The 25982-nt window shown below is 48.0% G+C and overlaps 1 protein-coding gene across 9 annotated transcripts in view; it reads left to right on the top strand.

Moving 5' to 3' along the window:
* Window positions 1–25982, top strand: part of LOC137630680 (putative sodium-dependent multivitamin transporter) — a 202626-nt gene that overhangs the window by 38196 nt on the left and 138448 nt on the right. For 5 of the 9 annotated variants that reach the window (XM_068362305.1, XM_068362304.1, XM_068362306.1 and 2 more), the window contains exon 2: window positions 10625–10844. In XM_068362305.1, the coding sequence (XP_068218406.1) occupies window positions 10722–10844 (123 nt within the window). In that variant the 5' untranslated portion in view covers window positions 10625–10721. Of the gene's footprint in view, window positions 1–10436; window positions 10512–10624; window positions 10845–25982 lie in introns of all 9 variants that reach the window. The other 4 variants (XM_068362299.1, XM_068362301.1, XM_068362302.1 and 1 more) reach the window with 1 other exon arrangement.

Genomic DNA, 25982 nt, shown 5'->3' with positions numbered 1-25982 from the left:
CAGAAGCAACCTTCCCCAATACCTCAAGGCAGCCAGAGGAAGGGTGCTCCCAAGAAGCAGACGAAATGGCAAGACTCAAAGCCTCCTTTTCGTCCCAGAAGGGAAAAGGCAAGAAATTCCAGCGAAGACACCCATGCTAGAGAGGGCAATCCACTGGTAGGTGGATGCCTGATGAGCAGAGGGCAGAGGTGGATGGACTACGGAGGCGACCCCTGGTCAACTTCCGTATTAAGAAAGGGGTCCCTTTCGTAGACTCTCCCTCTCCACCGACTCAAAATCCATTGATGACGTTGTATGCGAAGGGATCAGCAATGGACCAGGCCTTACGGGCCGAAGTCAGGACCATGCTTGAAATGGTTGCTCTCCATGAAGTCCCAGGAATGTCCCTAGGCTATTACAGCAGCTTAAAGTTGACGTAGTCACCAGTGCTGGTGGGTGCCGGGTGTAAATATACCCCTTACTACCCCTGTTAACAAGCGTTGGGTAGTTAAACCCTGTTAAACTTTTAGCTTCGGTTAGTTTTTGGCTTTGCTGAAATAATAATGCACTCTTAAAGAGCTCCAGGTTTGTATTGCTAGGGAACATACAAATTACTTCCAAATTTGTCATATCAAGAGATATCACTGTATCATAATTTATGCCACTTTTAGTGACGTAATCAAACACACATGTACATTTAGTCAAGTCTTACAACACACTGATTTTCAGTTGAAGAACGACCCTTGATCCTAGGGTGGTGTTCCTTCGAGTATTGCTAAATCTCTGGTACATTAGATGCCGAGATCTTTAACTCTTGAGCATTTCCCATGTAAGAGTTTCCAATTTTCCGGGATAAGTTTCCAGCCAGATGGAACAGGGACTTTCTCTTGCCTAAGGATGAATCTCCTATGTAGGAGACAAGGTTTTGTATGTATGGGAACAAATGACAAATACGAAGTTAATTTATAATTTTCCCTATCCATTCAAATCTGAGCCCCTTACCCATGCGGTCCCACCAGCATCATCCCCCTACCTATTAAGTCCCAGCTGCAATCAAAGTAAGTTGTCAGTGATCAAACAGGGTTGCCAGTTGCTTTCCTGCCACTTGGCCAGCGATTACTGGGTGGTTGTTGATACCTTGTTAAATCTTATAAGAGTTTTATTCCAGCTTGTGCTGTTATTCTCTTTTGTAAGGGATTTGGTTTTGTATAGTTAGGGACAAATACAAATTACCTCCTAATTTATCCTGTTTAATTGATGGATTGAGCATCTTAAAAATATTTGGAATGTAGGGGATAGAAGAGAGGAAATATTGAATGATGCAAAAACCTTGGGCACTTGCCTTAAATGTAGTCCCTGTAACCGATTGTTTTCTTCCATAAAGCAGTTTGTTGTTTTATGCCAAAAAATTACTTTTGTTCCTTCACTAACAAACCTTACGTTATTTATAGGAATTATCTTTTGGCGAAGCTGGAGGGTTAGCCATTAGACTTTTAATGCGAGGTAGCAACTCTACCCGACCAATATAGTGGGGAGGGTAGGAGGTGGCTATGAAGTACCTAGCCACCTTTATCTACTCGCACATTGGTGAACCAGGTCACTTTTTTGATTTGGCTGGTAGAGAACATGTGTGTCCGCTCTCTTCCTCAAGGCTTAGCCAATATAGACTATCACTTTATGCACAAAACCTTTTCTTTGTTCCGTAACCGAAATACAAACCACGCTATTTAATTAGGGTATTACTTTCGGCGTAGCTGAAACGACGAGCCATTAGATTTTTAACGAGGGTTTACTACCCTCTCGCTAGTTAGCGAGCCCTCCCCCCCCCTCACACACTGGTGAATAGCTCACTTTGCTTTTGGCTCGGGTGATGAACAGACGTGTCTACTCACACCCTCGCTTATTGACAGCCTTAATCTTTTTGCTTTTTCTTTCAGTGAGTGTTTGGAAGTTGGCCTCTACCATTATGCGGAAGTGCCCCGGATTACCTGACCGCCCTTGTGGCACTTATATGTCGGCGGTCGAAACAGACCCTCGCACCTTATTTCCGTTCTGCAGGGGCCAACGGTGTAACAGAGACAAAGTATGCAGTGAGTGTAGGGAGTGGTCTACCTCCCAGTGGGAGAGGTTTTCCCGGCACCGGAAGAAGTCCAAAAGGGATCTTTCTCCTTCAAGGGTTTCCTTGAAGAAATAAAAATCCAGGGACTCTTCTTCCGTAGCCCGAACCTCCTCCGAAGCTCCCGCTCGAGCGGCCTCTTTCAAGAGACCGTGGAGTGGTAGCATAGGCCGTTCTTTTGTTGACTGACCTCGGGGTTCGGGAGAGGGAGTTGCCTCCCATAGCGAGACAGCTCCTCCTCCTCCCTCGGGGGAGGATTTATCGTGTAACTCTGTGAATAATGATGATTTGTTGCAGCTTGGGCTTCCTTGGGGCTTAAGGGCTCGCCCTCCTGGGAAGCCCTGTTTGACTTAATTCAGTGGGGGGGCTGCTGTCAAACAGTTGCCGGTGATAGCAGAGGTTGACCCTCTGTCTATCGTCGACGTTGTTGTGGCAGGGGCCTCCGACGAGTTGGGTCAAACCCCTGCCTTGGTTCCTGATGCAGCTGAAGGCTTAGTTCCTCCCTCCGAGCATCCTTCGAGGGAGGAGCTAAGTCCTACGGTCTCTCCTGCAGGTGATTCTACCTCTCGGGGGAGTTCACTGACAAAGACTCCTCTTCGGAGGACTGATGATGGTCTGCCTGCCACCCCTAGAGGACTTATCCGTCGGAAGGCTCGCCCTCCCCTTCACCATAGAGGTCATCCTTCTTCTCACAAGGGAGTTAGGAGGCGCCTCTTCGGCTCTTCTCCATCGCAGTCACCCACAGAGGATCCTCCTCGCTGTGCTTTGACCGTTGCAGTTGCATCCTTGGACCCCTTTGCCGATCGTTCTCCTTCGCCTGCCAGACCTTCGGACCTGCCGTCTCCGTTCCTGGCTGCTGACGCGCGTTGGGCGCCCACGCATCCCGTTTTCCAACGGGCACCGGTCCCTTTGGGGCATAAGCGCCAGGTATCTCCTGCGCTTCAACGTTCTCCTGCGCGCAATTGCGAGCAAGCGCGCTCCTGCGGTGAAGCCCTCTCTACGCAGAACTTCATCTTCGGAGACAACGCCCCAGAGACCTCCTGCAGCTGAGACTTCTTTCCATCGTTCTCCTACTCTCCAGCACTCACCTGCTCGCCAGCGCTCTCCTGTTCGCCAACGGTCTTCTCCTCGCCAGCGTACAGCAGCGCACCATCATCTTGATGTGTGCCCATGATCTCCTACGCGCCCATAATCTCCTGCTCGCCAACGCTCTTCACCTGCGCGCCAGCGTTTGCCTGCATGCCATCATTCGCCTGCGCACCCACGATCTCCGGATCTGGGCACAAGAAGGAAGACTCGAGCTGCTGCTTCTCTTCAGCGTCAGCAATCTCCTATGCGCCATCATGCGCAGACACCAGATCCTGCTGCGCGCCCTCCTGCTCGCCCACGCGCTCGCGAACCATCTCCTTCACGCGTGCAATCGCTTGCACCTCCGCCTATGCTTCCTGATTCTTCGGATCACGCTTCTGCGCGCCCTCGATCTCCTGAGCGCCAGCGCGCCCTCTCACCATCCCGGAGATCCCCTACGTGCCCGTGCACACCCTCTCCTGTGCGCAGTCGCGCTCCTACGCGCCATCGCTCTCCTGCGCGCCATCGCTCGCCGGCATGCCCACGCGCGCGCGCAATCGTAGTAGGATTCTATCGCGCGATCGGGAGGCACAGCGACCGCGCAAGCCACCACGCAAGCCCACAGGAACAAGAGCAGTCAGGTCATCCTCATTCCTCCCTCCCCGCGCAAGCGCAGACCAGCGCGCTCGCAGGAAGTAGGGAAATCGCCAGATGGGTCCAGGAACCAACCTTCTTCTTCTTCCCTTTCCTCCCAGGCAGGTCCAGCAGTTGTCTACTCCTAAGGATCACCCGATCCCCTTCCCTTCAGAGGGAGTCTCTGACAGCGCTGCTGTCAGTAAGCAGCCATGGTTTGCATCCCTCATCAGAGCTGTTGTGCAGGCTGTCAAACCTGCCTTCACTGAGATGGGGTTCAAAACTATGGCGGCTCCGACCCCACTGAAGAGAAAGAGAGGAGTAGAAACTGTGGTTACTTCTCCGAGGGTCAAGCTGGCCTCTCAGACATCCTTGAGGAAGGCTCCCTCTCCCCCCAGACGTTTTCTCTCTCTCCCGTGGACGAGCATTTTCCGTCCTCGGGGGAATCAGATGAGGTGAGGCGTTCTCCTATCCCACCAGTGGGAGAAACCCCACCTCACGCTGGAGAATTGTCCCAGGTGGGAGCAGAGAAGAGCCCTCAGACGTCGTTGTTGGAGTCCTGTATTCCTCCCAGGAGGGAACCCAAGGATTCCAAGACTGTACCCAAGTCATCCTCAAGGATCCGTCCAGAACCTATAGACCCGCGGAGAACGTCCACGTGTCCCCCCAAGAAGAGCCTTTGGGGACAGGAGACTTCGCTGCCATTTCACCAGGAAGGGAGCCACTAGAATCAGAGCATGCCTTCTGGTAAGTCCTGACCCTGATGAGGCATCTCAACAGGATTCCCGATTCTGAGATGCCTCTTCGCGAGGGCAAGGACACGGTCCTGGACCGAGTCTTTGGCACCCAGAAACCCACTAAGGCCAGTGCAGCTTTGCCCTGGTCCCAAGGGGTGAAGAGTGCCAGGGATAAGGTCGAGGGACAGCTCTCCGAGCTCTCCTCCTCCAGCCGTTCCACGGCTGGCAACAAACTCCTTCTGCCTCCTCGCGTCCAACGTAAGAGGTACTTCGAGATCTTGGAGGAGGCTTGTTTAGCTCTTCCCCTACATCACTCTGTGGAAGAGCTTACTAAGGGAGTCCCTCTTGAGAGACTCACCAGCCGATAAGTGACTTTCTCGGCGACTGAGATCACAAGTCAGGAGAAAGTCGCGAAGGGTGCCATGCAGGCTACTTCGTGGCTTGACCTCTGGCTGGGACCTCTTGGCATCCTGTTGCGATCCGAAGATTTGTCTAAGGAGAGCACCAGGAAGGCCTTGGAGACCTTCCTCCTCTCGGGCACACGCACCATTGAGTTTCTGGCCCACCAAGTCTCGAACTTGTGGGCCAACTCAATCCTGAAACGTCGTGATGCGGTGGCAGAGGGGTTCCACGCGAAGGTCCCAGCCGTCGAGGTCAGCAGGCTCAGACATTCTTCCCTTCTAGGGAAGAACCTGTTCGAGCCTAAAGACTTGGAGCAGGCAGTCGAGAGGTGGAGGAAGTCCAACCAGGACTCCCTCCTTCATAGGGCTCTTACATCTAAGCCTTATAAACCTCCGGCACCTCAACAACCTCGCCCGCCCAAGACAACGAAACCGGCTGTGGCAGCGAAGGCAACAGTGTCGAAGCCAGGCAAAATGTCCTCCAGGGGAGGAAAGAATCCTAGAGGGAGCGGCCGAGGCCGCAAACGCCAGGATTGGCAGTCCCCCTGCATGTCCACCAATGGGGGGATGCCTTCAAAGTTGCGCAGACAGGTGGCAGCATCTCGGGGCCGATTCCTGGACGATTTCCGTAATCGGTCAGGGATATCGCGTCCCGTTCATAACATCTCTACCTCCCCTGACAGCGGATCCAGTGTCGTTGAGCTCCTTTGCCATGGGATCGGCAAGGGGCCAAGCCCTATGGGCAGAGGTCCAGACCATGTTGAAGAAGGGCGCTCTCCAGGAGGTCGTCGACGGTTCCCCAGGCTTCTTCAGTCGACTCTTTCTTGTAAAGAAGGCGTCTGGAGGCTGGAGACCAGTCGACCTCTCAGCCCTGAACAGGTTTGTCAAACAAACCTTGTTCAGCATGGAGACAGCGGACACGGTCAGACTTGCGGTGAGACCAGAAGACTTCATGTGTACACTGGACCTGAAGGACTCGTACTTCCAGATCCCAGTCCATCCGTCTTCAAGGAAGTACCTAAGATTCAGCCTAGACAACAAGATCTACCAGTTCAAGTTGCTGTGTTCCGGTCTCTCCACAGCACCTCAGGTTTTCACCAGGGTGTTCACACTGATTTCTTCGTGGGCACACACGATCGGCATCCGTCTCCTCCTCCTATCTGGACGACTGGCTGATCCTGGCAGACTCTGAGTCGATCCTTCTTCGACACCGAGACAAGCTTCTGGGACTTTTCCAAGATCTAGGGATCATGGTAAATCTCGAGAGGTCTTCTCTGCTTCCAACTCAACGACTGGTATATCTAGGCATGATCTTGGACACCAATCTCCACAAAGCCTTCCCATCAGACGACAGGATAGCAAGGCTGAGGAGAGTCGCAGTTCCTTTCCTCAGACAAGAACAACTCCCAGCCCAATCGAGGTTACGTCTCCTCGGTCACCTTTCTTCTCTGGCCCGTCTAGTTCCAAATGGTCGCCTCAGGATGAGATCCCTGCAATGGCGACTCAAGTCCCGGTAGAATCAAGGTCACGATTCTCCGGACATCTTGGTCCCAATGGGTCCTGCGGAACGGACGGATCTCCAGTGGCGGTTGACAGAGGAAAACCTACCAAAGGGGGTGGATCTTCTCGTCCTCCCCCCGGATTTGATGCTGTTTTCGGACGCCTCAAAAAAGGATGGGGGGCCCACGTTCTGGTCAGAATCAGAAAAGTACCTCCACATAAACCTGCTAGAAATGAAGGCCGTGTATCTGGCACTTCAGCAGTTCCAACAGTACCTGGCGGGTCACTCCGTGGTGGTGATGAGCGACAACACCACGGTAGTGGCTTACATCAACAAGCAGGGAGGTACCTTTTCACAGCAGCTATCCCATTTTGCAGTAGAGATACTGAGATGGACCAAAGTCCACTCGATTCCACTATCAGCTCGCTTCATTCCAAGCAAGAGGAATGTGCTCGCCGACAGTCTGAGCAGGGCATATCAGATAGTGAGTACCGAGTGGTCTTTGGATCGTCTAGTAGCCAACAAAGTCCTGACTTTGTGGGGTTCCCCAATTGTGGATCTGTTCGCGACAGCCTTGAATTTCAAGCTCCCGCTGTACTGCTCCCTAGTCCCGGAGCCCAAGGCACTCTGGCAAGATGCCTTTCAACAACAGTGGGACAACATCGACGTCTACACCTTTCCCCCGTTCTCTGATGAGAAGAGTACTCAACAAGACCAGAATATCAGTCAACCTTTCAATGACCTTAATAGCTCCGCTATGGCATCACGCAGAGTGGTTCCCGGAACTTCTGCAGCTCTTGACGGAACTCCCGAGAGAACTTCCTCCTCGACACGAGCTACGCAGACAACCACATGCCAACATCATCCACAAAGCCGTAGCATCGCTACGACTTCACGCCTGGAGACTATCCAGCGTCTCCTCACAGAGAGAGGCTTTTCGCAACAAGTTATGGAAAGGATGTCTCGACACCTGTGAAAGTCATCCGCAGGGATCTACATGTACCAGGCAAAGTGGAGAGTCTTCTGTGGTTGGTGTCGTGGAAGGGGTATCTCTCCACTCGATGTCACTATTCTAGCAATAGCGGAGTTCCTCGTGTATTTGCGGGAAGAAATGCGCCTTTCAGTCTCAGCAATGAAAGGCTATCGCTCAGCCTTAAGTCTTGCCTTCAGGCTCAAAGGAATGGACATTTCCTCCTCGCTGGAACTTTCTCTACTCGTACGAAGTTATGAACTTACCTTCCCCCAGTCGGAAGTGAGACCTCCTCCATGGAACGTGGTTCGAGTCCTCAGGTCTCTTAAGAGACCTCCTTTCGAACCATTATGCCAGGCTTCTGATCGCCACCTGACTTGTAAGACGGTGTTCCTGCTTGCTCTGGCCTCGGTCAAGCGAGTCGGCGAACTTCATGGTCTCGTATAACATCGCCCATTGAAGGGTATGGGGGGAGGTAACGTTCAGATTCGTCCCTGAGTTTGTAGCTAAGACTCAGAATCCAGGAGTTCCAGACCCCCGATTCGACTCCTTCCGAATTTCGAGTCTCCGTTCTGTAACAGATGACCCAGACCATCTCCTACTGTGCCCAGTAAGGAGTCTGAGGCTCTACCTTAAGAGAACAGCTGCAATCCATCCTCGAGTGCAAGCATTGTTCCTGAGCACAGGAAGGACGAAGAGGAGGGTCACTAAGAATACAATCTCCGCTTGGATTCGCAGGGTTATCCACCATTCCCTGAATCCTGACCCTCCTCCGTCACGTCGCCCTAGGGCGCACGATGTCAGGGGCATCGCTACGTCCCTGGCATTCAAGAGAAATTACTCTGTGACGCAGGTTCTACAAGCAGGGGTGTGGAAGCGTCAAACTACCTTCACAGCCCACTACCTGCAAGACGTGATTCACAGGAGGCTCGATACGTTCTCTATCGGCCCTGTGGTGGCTGCATAACAGCTGGTTTAAACCTCAGGCTCCTTAATGGACAAGTAGCAGAAGGTTGAGGGCATTGTTACCCGGTTTTAGTCTGCATGAATGAAAAGGTATGCCTGGCCCTTATTCTTTTCTTCATTCTCCCCTCTCTTGGGGAAAGCAGCATCCTGGGTTCTCTGCACAGCTGACCTCAAACTACTGCAGGTAAACCATGTTTCCTTGTGTTCCTAGTATTAAGGTAATACTGTCACGTCCCCATACCCTTACGAGGTGGTATTGGGATTGTCCTAACCTAGATTTGCATCTAAAGGACTCCAGGTCAACTTCCTAGGACGAGTCACACTTCACTCCTTCACACACTAGCTTACGTAGGCCGCAGTCCTTGCAGAGCAAGGCACTTACGAGGTGTAGCGACCCCTTATCTTGAGTTCTACACACTCAGATACTGAGTCCCCAGGCAAAAGCCAAAGCCGGTACAGCTGGGACTTAACACCCTACCTAAGGGTTAAGTCACCCTAATTAAATAGCGTGGTTTATATTTCAGTTATGGAACAAATGACAAATTCGTAGATAATTTGTATTTTTCCTAACCATACAAACCTTAGCTATTTAATCAAACTTGCCCGCCAGCCCTGTCCCCCGGGAAGTCCTACCTCTAAGCAAAGTGAGGTATTCACCGGTGTGTGAGGGGGGAGGGGTAGCTAGCTACCCCTCCCTACCCCCTCGCTAACTAGCGAGAGGGTAGTAAACCCTCGTTAAAAATCTAATGGCTCGTCGTTTCAGCTACGCTGAAAGTAATACCCTAATTAAATAGCTAAAGTTTGTATGGTTAGGATAAATACAAATTATCTACGAATTTGTCATTTTTCAGGTGTGACTGTTCTCTCTTTGATGCTCCCATGCGTACCTGCCCTGGTCGTGAATGACGCTCCTGGGGCACCTTCATGTTGTCAACCGAGACAGACCCTCATTCTCTATACCTGACCTACAGGGAGCGTAGCTGCAAGCAAGGTTTACCATGTGACGAGTATAAGGAATTGCCTGCCTCCCAATGGGAGAAATTTGGCTGTTGTAGGAAGTAATAGTCCAAGAGAGATATCTCTCTATGGTCTTCCTCAGGAGCGATAAGACCGGGCTGCTTCTTCCCGAACCCCTAGAAGCTTCTCCTAGCTTGCTTTCCTCCAGGGGACAGTAGAGTAGGAGCTCTTCTTTTCTTCATCTTCCCCTCTCTTGGAACAGTGCCATGGGTCCCTCTGCAAGCTGGCCCCATCCTCTGCAGGTAATAACCATTTCCCTTGTGTAACATAGCATAAATTTCATACTTGTACACGTTCCCAATACTTCCCACGAGGTAAGCATTGGGAAAAGTCTAGATATGTAATAATTTCCTTTGTTTAAAACTCACAATATGCCTATCTAGACGTTACGCTATCTCACAACCACACAGGTTGCTCAGGCCGCTATGACTACGCCATTCACGTATTAATTTAGCAAGGTATCAAGATTTCCCTCTAGTTACAGTCTAATACTGTACAGAGAAAACCCGGGTCAATGGCTAAGCCAGTGGTTGGGCATACCACCTTCTTAAGGGTGAGTCATCCCTATAAATAGCATAAGGTTTGTTAGTGAAGGAACAAATGACAAATTTGGAAATTATTTGTATTTTTCCTAATAAGTACAACTTGTAGTTATTTATACAGGTTGTCCTGCCAACACCTGTCCCCTGATAAGTCCTGCCTGCAGTAATAAAAGTGACATAGTTCACCGATGAGTAAGTAGATATAGGTGGTTGGGTAGGAATTCCACCTCGCATTAAAAGTCTATTGGCCGAACCTTCCAGCTTTGCCAAAAAATAATTCCTATAAATAACTACAGGTTTGTATTAGTTAGGAAAAATACAAATTATTTCCAAATTTGTAATTTTTTTGTCCTTTGATCTTACTATGTTGATTTTTTTTTATATTCCAAATTCATATTTTTGTCTGCTTTTAAAAAAAATATTTTCCAGACTTTTTCTCACTGTTTGTTAGCATTACTTAATTGGATACCTCAGAACAGTGACCAAGACATAATTTTGCTCCATAGGTACCTGCAGATTGCATTATGTTTGCCATTGGATTTCTGAGTGTTGGGCAAAGCAACCAGCTGATAGGCAGCTCAGTGAGTGCTTTTTTTATTACAGTATGTTCCTGTATGTAAGCTTGTCTATAAATATTTTCTAAACTAGGTTCTTTGTTATGACTCTAGATTAATTAATATTTGTCACATTTCAGAGTTTACTACTCATCGAACAGAAGCTTGTCAGAATTATTAAGTAGCCTTCACACCATTTAAATTTTTCCATAAACTGCAGCTGGAATCTTATAAAAGATGGAGGAAATTCATTCGTACTTTGGGGTGGCCGATTACGTGATCTTTGCCTTGGTTCTAGCCACGTCTTCAGCTATTGGCGTATACTTTAGGTTTACTGGGGGAAGGCAAAAAACCTACAAGGTAAGATTGAGGTTTTATGCAAGGTGCAGTATATTTTTGTGTATCTTACGTGAGTCCTAATACTAATACAGTACAATATCTATGAAACTTTGGTTCTCGAACATGAAATAAAAATCAAAGCTTTCCTTTCCCAATACCTGTATCCTCTTCTCTAGGGACTATCCATTGAAGCATCATGAATAAGACCATGACTCTAATCTTTTGTACTGTTTGACCTTATTTTGTTATAAATTTATTTACAAAGGACTTGGATCAGGATTAGTAATATTTATCTGTAAAATGTTCCAATTGTTTGGATAAACAAATGGCACATTGTTTATTTAGCAGTTGAGAGGTTGCATGCTAAGTTAGAAGAAAGGAGAGGGTAATACTTCAGTGGGCAATTGGTCTAATACCACAGAGGTTGGTTGGAGATGAAGATTAGTAGTCAAGATCTGAATGAGAATGTAAATGTAAGGACTGAAATTTCTGGGCTCGAACCTGTGCCGCCCAGTGAATAAGCTCCATTTAGCACTTATTCTTAGGTAATTTACTGCTAAATATACCAGAGAAAAAATGTAAAGGAGTGCTAGGTTAACTAGCTCGCTCACCTATTGGTGTCGGTATAAAATTGGGCGTATAATCCAGAGGTCCCGCACTATTTAGATTCATCCACGACAGAGACCCCAATAGAGGAGAGCCGTTCAACCTCACTCGGCACCACCAACTCTGCATCCGCTCAGAACACAACTCCTTTTAGCACGCCTGTGTTGTAACCCGCTTTTTTGTTGTGCTCTCGTATTTCGCTTATTTTCCACTGGATTATGGCTTCTTCGTCGGTTTCCCAGGAGACACCGTCTAAGTTAAGTACCAAGCTATGTTTTGCTGTGTTTTGAGCATTCTAGATCGTTTAATATTTAAATTATAGGAGTTTATTCTCTTCGTTCATATCGATCTTGCTTGATTCCGCTTACAGTTGGTACTCCTGTTTTGAGAGCTTTTAGTTTCACTCGCGGTGTTACTATGTGTATTATTTTTATTATTAATTAAATGTTATTTGTTATTGTGGATATTCATTATTTAGCGTTTAGAACCCTCGTGGTTCATTTTTAGGGCCGATATCAGTTACGTATCGTTATGGCTTGCCGACCTTCGTTACTAGGCGGCAATTTTATTTTATAAGTCATCAGGTGTGTCCTTTGTGATTTATTTATTATGTTGCATGCCTTGCCCTAAATTTTTTATGTGTATATTTATATAATTTTTCAACGCTATTACTATTATAATTAATATTTGTGCTATTACTCCGTTTGATCTGTCTGGTTGGGGATCGTCAGTTGGTAGCCCTGCTGCTCCGTATCACGTGATCCTCCCCCAAGCTCCCCCTCTCGCTAGGTGGGCGGCTAGGCTTCTCTCCCCCCTCCCCTAGGGGACCGTTGCCTTCCCTCCTTTTAGAGGGGGTAGTTCAGTGTTTATGGACTTTGTCCTCCGGGTGTCCCGGCGGGTTCGTCTCTGTCTAGACGGGTTGGCCACCGGTCAACAGAGTTGGATCCCGGTGCACCCTATTTTATATTCACTTATCACACTTTTATTATGTTATACGAAACCCTCCGGGTTCGGTTGGCGGTTCTTATCTACAGTTCCGCCCCCCTATTAATTTATAACAGTTCCTATGATTATATATGATTATATATGACAGATTACTATCTCGGAGTTCCTATATGAATTGGTTTATGGATATACTTTTATTTCCCGGCCCGGGGCTTAACCTCGCCCCGGGAAATCAGACACTATGTGTCTTAATCCTTTGTTGCATCCTTTTTATGCTCCCGGCTCGACCGGAATGGATAGCTATACTCTAGTCTTAAGTTAGACTTACGTTTAGGCCCGGGTCCTCCGGACCCGCCCCTACTTAAGAGTATTACAGTTAAGCTCTAGTCTTAAGTTAGACTTATGTTTAGGCCCGGGTCCTCCGGACCCGCCCCAACTTAAGAGAATTACAGTTTCTCATATACTATTCTTTTTATAGATGGTGCATTGTCAGACGACGGCCTGTGCGGCTGTTCTACATCAGCCTTGTGGGCATACCGTATGTCGGTCTCACGCCCTCTGCGGGGTTCAGCTGGAGGACATCGTGGTCTGGCACCCTGATAACTGCATGGTCTGTTTTGACCTCATCACCACCCTTGGATCTGACTCGGTGAGTCCTGTTGTCTATGTGGCCTTCTTATTTATCTTACCTTTTTTGGTATACATACACTATTTAGTAAGATTTCTATGATCTTGAAGGACCACTGGGAGTCTTCCTTTTTATAATCCCCACTATTATTTCAGGCATCCCCGGAGCAAAAGTCTGCGGCTCGGGCCAAACTGAAAGTGTGGGTTGGTGGTTTTGCCCGAAACGTGAAATCCAAGCAGCCTTACGTCCTATCCGAAGACTATTGTGCCATGGTCTATCCTAACGCCAAGTCTTCAGCCGCTGTGGCTAGGCATGTTGCAGCTCCCATCATTGCCCACATTGATGCCACCATAGCGGGGTTTATTGATCAAGATCAAGATCCGTCGGATGCCCCCGGAGATCTGGAAGACAATGTTGCTTCCATGAACCTGGACGTCGAACCCATGTTATTGGATGACCCGGACGCAGGTAGGGTGGTAAGTGAGGCAGGTGTTACCGGCGCTGGGATTCCTATCCTCAGCCCCGCTCTTTCTTCTTCTTCTGATCGCTCTTCCTTTCATGGTTTTTCTGGGGACCGTGATTCGTCTCAACGATCACACCCGGTTCCCCCCAAGGATAAGTCAACATCTAGAACCTTACCTAAAGCTCGTAAGCCTCACAAGGCTTCCCATAGTTCTAAGCTGAATACAAACCCGTCATCTAAGGCTTCCGGCTCCTCCTCTAAGTCTCACGACCCGGGAGTACAATCCGCCACTCCTGCTCCTAGCCCGGGCCTTTCCGAATCAGCCATGCTTCGCATTGTGTCGGAGATGCAAGCTAAGTTGGTGTCGGAAATGCAAGCCAAGATGGACACGATGTTCTCTAACATCGGTCAGAGACTTGGGGCATTAGAGCAAGGTGCTCCGGAGCGAGCCCAAAGCTCTCTCATCCCGGATGCCTCTAAGCTCCCGCCGTTTACCAAGAATAATCCTTGGCGCATGGCTCTTCATTCTCCGTTCTCAGACGGAATGTTAACTTTGGAAGGTCTTGGCACTCGTCCTCTAGAGGACTTTGAATTCTTTCCTCCTGGTCTGGCATTTCCATTTCATGGTTATGCCAGGCTTACCGAGGAAGCTCTGGTTCGGCTAGACAAGGTCCCCAAAGAGACCGTCATCTTCCCAAAAGAACAAGCCCAATCTGTTTGGGCTAGGTTCCTGAACGACATTGGTTGCACCAACACCATGTTGACGCCGTATAAGAGTTCCTTCACAATGTTTTTAATGGATAAAAACACCGTGACTCCATGCGTCAATAAGGTAGCAGAGCTTGCTTTCCAATATGCTCTGGAGGAGAAGCCCTTGCCTCCCATCCGAGAGGTGGATCCGATCTCCCTCCTTCTTCCTTCTGGCATTGAGTGTTGGGACAATGTCCATACCACTTTTACCTCTGGCAAGCTATCAGCGGACTGTGCCTCAGTTATGTTTAGTGAGCGGCTTCCCCGTCTCCCGGAATCCCTCATTAAACAGGAGTATGATTCCCGCCTACGTGTTGGCCGAACTCTGAACTTGGCCACATCCACGGAGTCGATAGCCTTGACTTATGATACTGAGAGTATCTTTAAGTCTCTCAATAAGGCTACGTTGCAGTCATTGTATTATGATCTTTATGACTTCGCTACTGCTAAACGTAGGTGTCGCAAACACGTCCTGGCTGAGGCGACTATTAGGCACGAGCCTAATAAGCTTATCCGGTCCTCCTGCTGGGGTTCAAATCTCTTCCCTGAGGATCTTGTGGAGGAAGTCTTGGCAGAGGCCACTAGAGTCAATCAGAGCCTTAAAGCCCGTTGGGGTTTGACTCCTAAACGGAAATATGACCCCGCAATTTACCAAGCCCGGGGTAGGAAGAAGCTCCGCCCGTATACCTCCACCCAGTTCAGGCAACAGCAGAGTAGTTCGTCCAATTTCCGACTGCCTCTTCCTCCATCTCCCGTTGCTCCTGCGCAGCCTTCTACCTCTCAGGCTCCTTCGGACGACTATGTCACCGTTCTGCTCCCTAAGAGCCAGCTTTCCGGTGCCTCCACCACCTCTCCTGCCTTTAACCAGTCTTATGAGGCTCATAGCTCTTCCCAGAGTTATAACAGAGGTAGAGGCTACTACCGTGGTTCAAACCAGAACAGGGGTAGAGGAAGATTCTTTCGCAAGGGAAAGAACTTCCGAGGCGGACGTGGAGGCAACTCCTCAAGCCAATACTGAGGTGCAGCAGGTAGGGGGGAGGCTTTATGCCTTCCGCAACAAATGGAGGTTCAGTCCCTGGGCTTTCAGTATCATCTCCAAGGGACTGGGGTGGAGTTGGATTCAAGGGCCTCCTCCTCCGAACAAATTTCATCAACATTCCACTCCGGACCTAGTCGAATTCGTCCAGGATCTGTTACAAAAGAACGCCATACAAGAAACGAAACACCTGAAGTTTCAGGGTCGGCTGTTCAGTGTCCCGAAGAAGGATTCGGACAAGAGAAGAGTGATTCTAGACCTATCCCTTCTCAACTTGTCCATTCAATGCGACAAGTTTCGAATGCTTACCGTCTCGCAGGTGCGGACCTTACTTCCCCGTGGGGCCGTCACCACCTCTATCGATCTTACAGACGCCTATTATCACGTCCCGATAGCGAGACACTTCCGTCCGTATCTAGGCTTTCGCCTAGGGGACAAAAATTACTCCTTCAAGGTGATGCCTTTCGGGCTCAACATCGCCCCAAGGATCTTCACAAAGTTAGCAGAAGTCACTGTTCAGGAACTCAGAAATCAGGGGATTCAAGTAGTAGCCTATCTGGACGACTGGCTCATTTGGTCAGACACCTCCCAAAATTGCCTAAAAGCCACTCACAGAGTCATCCAATATCTTCAATCTCTAGGCTTCCAGATCAACTTCAAGAAGTCCCGTCTTCTTCCGAAATCAAAGTTCCATTGGCTCGGCCTGCAATGGGACCTTATATCTCATACTCTGTGTCTTCCCAAACCCAAGAGGTTAGAGATTGCGAGGAACACCAAACGCTTTCTCAAAGACAAAGTAAGTTCCAGACGACTCCAAGAGAGGATTCTGGGGTCCCTTCAATTTGCCTCAGTGACGGATCTACTTCTGAAGGCAAAATTGAAAGATATCAACCGTGTCTGGCGTTCGAGGGCGAACCGGAAGCTCCGGGACAGGAAAGTCCGCCTTCCTCCCATTCTACGGGAGAGACTTCTTCCTTGGACAAGAGCCAACAATCTGTCAAAGTCAGTTCCCCTTCGGTTTCCGCCTCCGAAGCTAATCATTCACACGGACGCATCCCTATCAGGTTGGGGAGGCTATTCTCAGCTCAGGAAAGTTCAAGGTCTTTGGTCTCCCTTATTCCGCCAATTTCACATCAATGTGCTGGAGGTCATGGCAGTTCTTCTAACCCTGAAACGTCTCGCTCTACCCAAGAGACAACACCTTCGTCTGGTCCTCGACAGCGAAGTGGTGGTCCGTTGCCTCAACAGAGGCGGGTCAAAATCAGGGCCCCTGAACCATGTTCTAGTAGCCATATTCTCCCTAGCAGCCTCAAACCGTTGGCATCTTTCAGCTGTCCACCTGGCGGGAGTCCGGAACGTAGTGGCAGACGCCTTGTCCCGGACCTCCCCTCTAGAATCGGAATGGTCACTCGATCTAAAGTCATTCCGGTGGATTCTCTCTCGGGTTCCCGGTCTCCAAGTGGACCTCTTCGCCACGGAGTCCAACCACAAATTGAGAGTATATGTGGCTCCCAATCTAGACCCTCAGGCTTACGCCACAGACGCCATGTCACAGAATTGGGACATCTGGGAAAGGATCTATCTCTTTCCCCCGGTGAATCTTTTACTGAAAGTCCTAGACAAACTGAGATCCTTCAAGGGACAAGTAGCCTTGGTCGCACCCAATTGGCCCAAGAGCAACTGGTATCCTCTCCTGCGAGAGTTGAGACTATATCCTCACCCGATACCCAATCCGGTTCTGTCTCAGATAGTACAAACACGCGTTGTGTACGCTTTCTCAAACATTCAGAGCGCCCTAACTTTATGGACTTCATGAAGTTTGCGGCCATGCATGGTGCCAATATCGATCCTCAAAACACCTTGTTTCTAGAATCAGATAAACGGGATTCCACCATCCGCCAATATGATTCTGCAGTTAAAAAGTTGGCAAAATTTTTGATGGACTCAGACGTGCACTGTATGAACTTGAACCTTACAGTCACTTTCTTCAGAACTTTATTAGAATCAGGTCTGGCAGCCAATACTATCACCACTATTAAATCTGCTTTGAAAAAGATCTTCCTAGTAGGTTTTAACATAGACTTAACCGACTCTTTGTTAGCTTCAATTCCGAAAGCTTGTGCCAGACTGAAACCGGTTACTCGTCCTACCCCGGTGACCTGGTTCCTTAATGATGTACTCAAATTGGCTTCTGATACCATTAACAGTTCTTGTGATTACATTCCCCTTCTCAGGAAAACACTTTTCCTGGTGAGCTTGGCTTCCGGGGCAAGAATTTCTGAACTGGCAGCCTTGTCGAGAGACCCGGGTCATATTGAGTTCCTTCCTTCGGGAGAGGTCCTTCTTTCGCCTAACAAATTCTTTTTGGCTAAGAACGAAGACCCTCAGAACAGATGGTCCTCCTGGAAAATTGTTCCCCTCACGCAAGATCCGTCTCTGTGCCCTGTTGCTACTCTTAGGTCTTATTTATCCCGGACCTCCTCTAACTCCTCGGGGCCTCTATTCGTTAGAGAACAAGGTGGTACCATTACCATTAAAGGGATTAGGCAACAAATTTTGTATTTTATTAAACAAGCTAACCCTGACTCTTTTCCTCTTGCACATGATATCAGAGCGGTTGCTACTTCGGTGAACTTTTTTCACCACATGAATTTTACGGACCTTTCCAGGTATACAGGGTGGAAGTCACCGTCAGTGTTCAAGAAACACTACCTTAAACATTTGGAAGCCCTAAAATTTTCTACAGTAGCTGCAGGGAGCGTAGTTACTCCCAGGTAACTCACAGGTTAATTCCTTGTCACTTTATCTCTCCCCCTTACCTGCCTCATTTATACCCTATTTGTATTCGTTGGTTTCGCACCTGAATACTATTATTATATTTGTAAATCTTTAACTCCTGAGTATCTGTATATATTATCACTCACGGCATTATTATACCTTACCTTATTTGTCAGTTGTTCTACCAAGTGGATTTATGTTCCTTTTAAGACACCCTTATAATTGTTTTTTGGCACTCATCTCTGATTAAAGCATCTTGTATTTTCCTTACGCTTATGTTTTTCCTTTATTTTGCAAGTTTGGTGACATTTCTCTTGTATTGATTCACTGGGCGGCACAGGTTCGAGCCCAGAAAAGGGATTTTGACGTAGGAAAAATCTATTTCTGGACGAGGGACCTGTGCCGCCCAGTGAACCCTCCCAGCTCCTCTCCCTTGGAGTCCCCAAACTTTGGGTGCTAAGGAGTTGGGTTCTGAGCGGATGCAGAGTTGGTGGTGCCGAGTGAGGTTGAACGGCTCTCCTCTATTGGGGTCTTTGTCGTGGATGAATCTAAATAGTGCGGGACCTCTGGATTATACGCCCAATTTTATACCGACACCAATAGGTGAGCGAGCTAGTTAACTTAGCACTCCTTTACATTTTTTCTCTGGTATATTTAGCAGTAAATTACCTAAGAATAAGTGCTAAATGGAGCTTATTCACTGGGCGGCACAGGTCCCTCGCCCAGAAATAGATTTTTCCTACGTCAAAATCCCTTTTTTAGGCTTTAATTGTAATGCCCTTTTTTTTGCAATAGTTTTCTAATTTTATTCAATCTATCTCTGTTGTTACCCCTGTTGTTTTAGTAGATGCCTCTCCTACTGTTTCATAGCTTAATTATATCCTTTTCTTCTTTCTTCTTCTACTATATTGCTTAGCCTACCTTTCTGATGATTTGTTTGAAGGTTATAATTATAATATAAGAGTTTAAGACTGGTTTGATCCTATTGTTATACAGCACAGGCAAAGCCCAGAATCCTTCATAACAAGCTTTTATTCAATCTTTGTCCCTTCCTTTGCCTTCAAACAAAGATTTGGATCAGATGGTTCAAGCTGCTTCTTAAGTGTTTGATTAGATTTAGGTAAACTGGACTTTTTGGTTCAGCACAGTCCCTCCTTAGAAGCCTAGATCTGCCTGATTAAAGGTTTATGGTGTCTTGATGGCAGTTTCTAAGCCTGGCTAAGGATCAATCTTAGTGTATCTGGATTGACATTGTGCCATGTTTTATTTGCCCTTGTTTACTCAAATTACTTATTCAGATTTGCTGTGTTCTAATGGTACATAAACTATTTAGTGATGTGCGTCTTACTGCTAAGTTGGAATGATCGGATTAGGTTAGTTTAGATACTAGTACTCGCACTTCATCTAGGTGCTAGTTTTGATCAAAATGACATGGTAGATAGGCCTAGTATTTCTAAGTATTTAGGAGACAATGTAGTTTAATAACTTTTTTTATTATTATTTATTATTATTATTATTGAGCTTCTAAATCTCTCAGATTTTTCTTTCATCATCATAGCATGCCTTCAGTAACTATGGGGTGAAAGCAAAATGTATAGGAAAAATTTCTATTTTACTAAAAGTTTACTAAATGTAAATGTCAAACACAAAAAAGTAATGAATGAGTTTGGCTGCTATGTGTTGCGAGATGGTGCTGGGTGTGTCCTCATCTTCAGGCAAGAAGCGGATGGGATAGTCAGGACTGGTTCTACTTATGCTACGTGTTGCAAGAGAGTGCCGGGTGTCTCCTCTCATCTTCAGGCAAAAAGAGGTTGGAAGTAGGCAATTCTGCCTCCATTTATATATAAAGCCAGCCTTACCTTCTTCCATCCACTCCTTGCCTGAATATGAGAGGAGACACCCGACAACCTCTCACAACAGCCAAACTCATTTACTTTATACCTTTGTATTTAACATTTTATTTTTTAGTAAATATATAAGATTATGGAAATACTTTCTATGCATTTTGCTCTCCCCCTTCTAATGACTAACATAGCACAGCTACTGGCGGCATGCAGTACTGATGAAAGAAGAAAACTCCAATCGATTGAGAAGCCCAATTGCAAGTTAAATGCCACCGAGGCAGCCATCATTTTCAACGAAAGTGACTTGAAAGGGGGTTTATTTCTGAAATATTATTATTATTATTATTATTACTACTTTTTCAATATTAAACTTACCCGATAATCATGTAGCTGTCAACTCCGTTGCCCGACAGAATTCTATGGAGGGATACGCCAGCTATCACAATACTAGAAGGGGGTGTATTTACCAGCGCCACCTGTGGCCAGGTACTCAAGTACTTCTTGTTGACACCTCCTCAATTATTCCTCTGTCGTGCTTCCGGCAAGACGTTCTGGGATACGCTTATGTTCTTGGAGTATTTTCACGACTTTGGTGAAGTATTTCTCTTTGATTTCGGCTGTCGCTTTACTGGAAAACTTCTATATTAGCTTAGTTAGCTTTTGGAATTAATTTGATTAATTTTGGTGACGAGAGAGTATGAACTCTCGTTCACCTTTCAATGGCCGACCCTTCCCTTAGACGGAAGTGTTGGTGTCTAAGAGAGTATAGACTCTCTTTCTTAATTTTGCTTAACAAAGTTATAGATTTATTTTATATCTCTCCGCCTCTTATAGGCCTCTTCGATTAACTTCCTTTTATTATAAACTCATTAAAATTAATTTTTATATTTGTTTATATTCGACCTTCCTAATAGTAGGCGGTCTTTTACCGAAGTTAATAAACTTTGAGCCCGTCATTTCGGTTTTACCTGTTAACATATTATGCTATTTCCGCCACAGAGTTTGAAAGATTTTCTTTGACAGTCTCGTACTGTTTTCAAAGCTGAACTAACGTTTTGTTTTGTCTCTGCAGTTGTTGACGTTCAGAACGTTCAACTTGCACTCTATCGTTACGATAGAGAAAGAATGTTCACGGTTTCACGTTGCAGTAAGAGTAACCGTGTCTAGCGTTTTGTTCATTCTTTCTTAACTTAATGGTTTTGATCCTAATAAAGGAACTTTTCAGTTTTTTTCCTTTAACAATAATATGTTTTAACGATATATATGATTGGGCTCTTCTCTCAGGTTCTAAGTCAAGAGAGAGAGAGAGAGAGAGAGAGAGAGAGATAGAGACGGAGGGAGAAAGAGGATAAACGTTTCATTCAAGCCTGCCAGGCGTACGAGTAACGTCATTATCGATTTTTGCTCTTCTCCCTAGTCTCTTTAGGGGAAGAAACTAAACGTTTCTAGAGTGATCTAGTGTTTAGTCTCTTTCCTACCACTGATTTATCTTTCATTAGATTTTTCTGTTACATTGTAATTCTGTTTTCGCAATTACTAACTTTGAGAAAGGATAGAATTGCGTATTTCAGGTACAAACCACTTAAGTTTCGAGTTCAGTGAAATAAGTGCAAACAGAAATCAAAGTGATAAGTGATTAGTGCGTGAGGGTACTTTTGTGCGCGCCAGTCGTCCTCCCAGTCCGGGACCTCTTGCAAGCTCCCAAGCCCAGGGGAGAAGCAATGTCGAAGGGCATAAGGGTTCAGCAGGCCTTGATCGGCGCACAGAAGTATTCTCGGTGGTTGTGGGCGTGTCTTACCGAGACCGTCACTCCCACCCGCAGACGATTGAGCCCTTATTTTGCTCGTCTGCAGAAGAGATTAGGGGAGAAAATAAAGGCAGAGTAACGCTGGTCTCAGGTCTCAAGACTTCTTAAACGTTAAGTCCAGACCTATGCCAGACGTACGAAGTTAAAGTTCACAACCCGAATGCAGTCGTTGGGTTAGCTCTGACTCTCCTAAGTCTTCAGTTGATTACACTCCGACTAAGAGGAGTAAGGTTCTGCCACAACAGATCTCTGCTGTTAAGGCTTTACCTCAGCAGAACTTAGTGTCTGCCGACCCCAAGTTAACTCTACTGCAGTCCATACAGTCACAACTTTCGGTCTTGATGCGTGAGTGTCGGGCTGAGAGTGTTGCACCGCCTGCACTCCCTCCACCTGTTCTCGCTGCACCTGTGCTCGCCCAGCCTGCACCTGCTCCGCCTGTGCTCGCCCAGCCTGCACCTGCTCCGCCTGGTCGCAGCACCATCTGCCAGGCGTACGATGTTGTGAACTCTACTACAGTCCATGCAAGCACAGCTTTCGGACTTGATGAGTGAGTGTCGGGCTGAGAGTGTTGCTCCACCGCCTCCGCCTACACTCCCTCCTCCTACACTCGCTCCGCCTGATCACAGTACCATCTGCCAGGCGTATGATGTTGTGGACTCTACTACAGTCCATGCAAGCACAGCTTTCGGACTTGATGCGTGAGTGTCGTGCTGAGAGTGTTGCACCTCCTGCACCTGTGGTGCACCAACCTCCTGCACCCGTTCAGCCTGTGCTGCACCCGCCTGCACCGGTGGTGCACCAACCTCCTGCACCCGTTCAGCCTGTGCTGCACCCGCCTGCACCGGTGGTGCACCAACCTCCTGCACCCGTTCAGCCTATGCTGCACCCGCCTGCACCGGTGGTGCACCAACCTCCTGCACCCGTTCAGCCTGTGCTGCACCCGCCTGCACTCGCTGCACCCAGTCGCAGCTCCATCTGCCAGGCGTACGATGTTGAACCACTTTCGGAGTTTGCTGTTCACAGTGTTGTTCAGCCTCAGCCTTCTTTAAGGCAACCCTTGCTTTGGGATCAGGAGAGTTACACTCTTCCTCCTCCTCCCCTTGCTGCTCCTCCAGTGGTGCAACTCTCGGTTGGGGTACAACAACCTCTCCCCTCCGTGAGTCTGTCTGCTCAACCAGCGCTGCACCGAGTTCAACCCTCATCTAGGCAAGCTCATCTACACCATGCACTTGCGCCTCAGGAGCCTCAGCTTGCTAGAACTTTACCTTGTTCTGCGCAGCCTCAACCTTCTCATGCTCCACTCATCACTCAGGAACAGGAACGGACTACTCCGCCTCCGTCCTCCGCTTAGCTGGTACAATCCTTGGGTGCAACTCTTGCTAGGAGTCAACCTCCTTCACCCTTGCACCTGCCTTCTGCTCCGTCTGTTGTTCAGCCTATGCAGTCTGAACCTCAGGTTTTCCCTCAAGTTGAGGAAACCTCTGTTGTTGTTCCAGCTCGTTCTGACTCTGCTGTTCAGCATACCATGGTTTAAACCCCATGCAAGCATGCATTAAGCACTCTAGCACTGGTCATGGAATTTCTGAGAAATGTTAAACGCCATGCACACGCTCTGCTTTCCTTTCAGCAGGCTCTACTTCCTACATGCTCAGCATTCAGCATGCTCTGCATTCAGCATGCTCTGCATACAACATGCTCTGCATACAGCATGCTCTGCATTCAGCATGCTCTGCATACAGCATACTCTGCATACATCATGCTCTGCATACCTTACCGCATGCTTCTCAACACATCTTGGGTTGTTGCCAACTAACTAGACTGTCAAGCAGTTTCATAACGTTGCCTTCTAGTCTGCTGCTTTGCACCAGTGAACCCTCACTCAGAGAACTTAGCTTTTCTAGGATAAGGTCCCTGTAGATGAGAAAGTTCTTTTCTCCCTCCTTCTGATATTCCCTTGAGGACTCTGTCATTTGGAGGGAGCCTTTAGCTGCATAACCTCTTATGGACTTTTATTTAAGCATAACATGCTTACAGGGAAGGTAATGGTTACACTTCAGCCGCTAATCCCGTCTGTTACCACACCTGCTCCCATAGACCTTGAGCTGTGTTGCATGACATGCAGTCCAAGCTTAGTCCTTGTTAGAGGATTTTTTGTTTACGGAGTCAATGTGTCACGGGGAAGACGTTCAACAACCAACAGAAGGGACTTGTTGTGACGCAGTGGGCAACCTCAGCAACCCGTTAAGGAGTTGTCTGTACGACCCAGACAGTCTAGACAGATTCGGGTTGTCACTGTACTTCCTCGCTTGCCCATGATTGACAGTTTACAGACTGTGCAGCAGTATCATGATCTTGTGTCCGGCTCCGTCAGACGACTGGCTTTTAAGAGCTCCCTCAAGTCGTCGCTGTCTGGAGATTTTCAAATGGACTATGGATCTGACCAAGGAACTGGGCCTCCTGGTCAATTTTGAGGAGTCTCAGCTCGTTCCATCCCAGACCATTGTCTCCTTGGGTATGGATCTTCAGAGTCGAGCTTTTCGGACTTGTCCGTCGGCCCCAAGGATCTTCCAAGCCCTAGAATGCATCCAGAGCATGCTGAGAAGGAACCGATGCTTAGTCAGGCAGTGGATGAGTCTAACAGGGACACTTTCATCGCTGGCCCTGTTCATCGAGTTAGGGAGACTCCACCTCCGCCCCCTTCAGTATCATCTAGCTGCTCACTGGATAAAGGACATGACGCTAGAGACGGGCTCAGTTCCTGTTTCCGAAGAGATGAGGTCTACTCTAACGTGGTGGAAGAACAGCATTCTTCTCAAGGAAGGTCTACCATTGGCTGTTCAGTCCTCCGACCACCGTCTCTTCTCGGACGCATCGGACACGGGCTGGGGTGCGACACTGGACGGACAGGAATGCTCGGGAACATGGAATCAGGAGCAAAGGACACTTCACATCTATTGCAAGGAGTTGTTGGCAGTTCATTTGGCCTTGATAAACTTCAAGTCCCTCCAGCTTAACAAGGTGGTGGAGGTGAACTCCGACTACACCACAGCCTTGGCTTACATCTCCAAGCAGGGAGGGACTCATTCGAGGAAGTTGTTCGAGATCGCAAGGGACCTCCTCATTTGGTCAAAAGATCGAAAGCTCACGCTGGTAACGAGGCTCATTCAGGGCGATATGAATGTCATGGCAGATCGCCTCAGCCGGAAGGATCAGGTCTTCCCCACAGAGTGGACCCTTCACAAGAATGTTTGCAGCAGACTTTGGGCCCTGTGGGATCAGCCAACCATAGATCTATTCGCTACCTCGATGACCAAGAGGCTCCTCTTGTATTGTTCTCCGATTCCAGACCCAGCAGCAGTTCGCGTGGATGCCTTTCTGCTGGATTGGTCCCATCTCAACCTGTATGCATTCCCGCCGTTCAAGATTGTCAACAGGGTACTTCAGAAGTTCGCCTCTCACAAAGGGACACGGCTGACGTTGGTTGCTCCCCTCTGGCCCGCGAGAGAATGTTTCACTGAGGTTCTGCAATGGCTGGTCGACGTTCCCAGGACTCTTCCTCCTAGAGTGGACCTTCTGCGTCAACCTCACGTAAAGAAGGTACTCCCAACCTCCACGCTCTTCGTCTGACTGCCTTCAGACTATCGAAAGACTCTCAAGAGCTAGAGGCTTTTCGAAGGAGGCAGCCAGAGCGATTGCCAGAGCAAGGACGACATCCACTCTCAGAGTCTATCAGTCTTTATGGGAAGTCTTCCGAAGCTGGTGCAAGGCCAATGCAGTTTTCCTCAACCAGTACCAATGTAACCCAGATTGCTGACTTCCTGTTACATCTAAGGAACGTAAGCTCCCTATCAGCTCCTACGATCAAGGGTTACAGAAGTTTGTTGGCAGCGGTTTTCCGCCACAGAGGCTTGGATCTTTCCTCCAACAAAGATCTACAGGACCTCCTTAGGTCTTTTGAGACCTCAAAGGAACGTCGGTTGTCCACTCCAGGCTGGAATCTAGACGTGGTCCTAAGGTTCCTAATGTCATCAGGATTTGAACCGCTCCAATCAGCCTCTTTTAAGGACCTCACATTAAAAAACTCTTTTCCTCGTGTGCTTAGCAACAGGTAAAAGAGTAAGTGAGATCCACGCCTTCAGCAGGAACATAGGTTTCACATCTGAAACGGCTACATGTTCCTTACAGCTCGGTTTTTTGGCTAAAAACGAGCTTCCTTCCCGTCCTTGGCCTAAGTCGTTCGAGATCCCAAGCCTGTCCAACATGGTGGGGAACGAACTGGAGAGAGTACTTTGCCCAGTTAGA

The sequence above is a fragment of the Palaemon carinicauda genome, chromosome 38 (assembly GCF_036898095.1).
Source record: "Palaemon carinicauda isolate YSFRI2023 chromosome 38, ASM3689809v2, whole genome shotgun sequence".
Classification (NCBI taxonomy): Eukaryota; Metazoa; Arthropoda; class Malacostraca; order Decapoda; family Palaemonidae; genus Palaemon; species Palaemon carinicauda.
The sequence above is the reverse complement of the archived record's forward strand: the minus strand, read 5'-3'. Positions and strand labels throughout refer to the sequence as shown.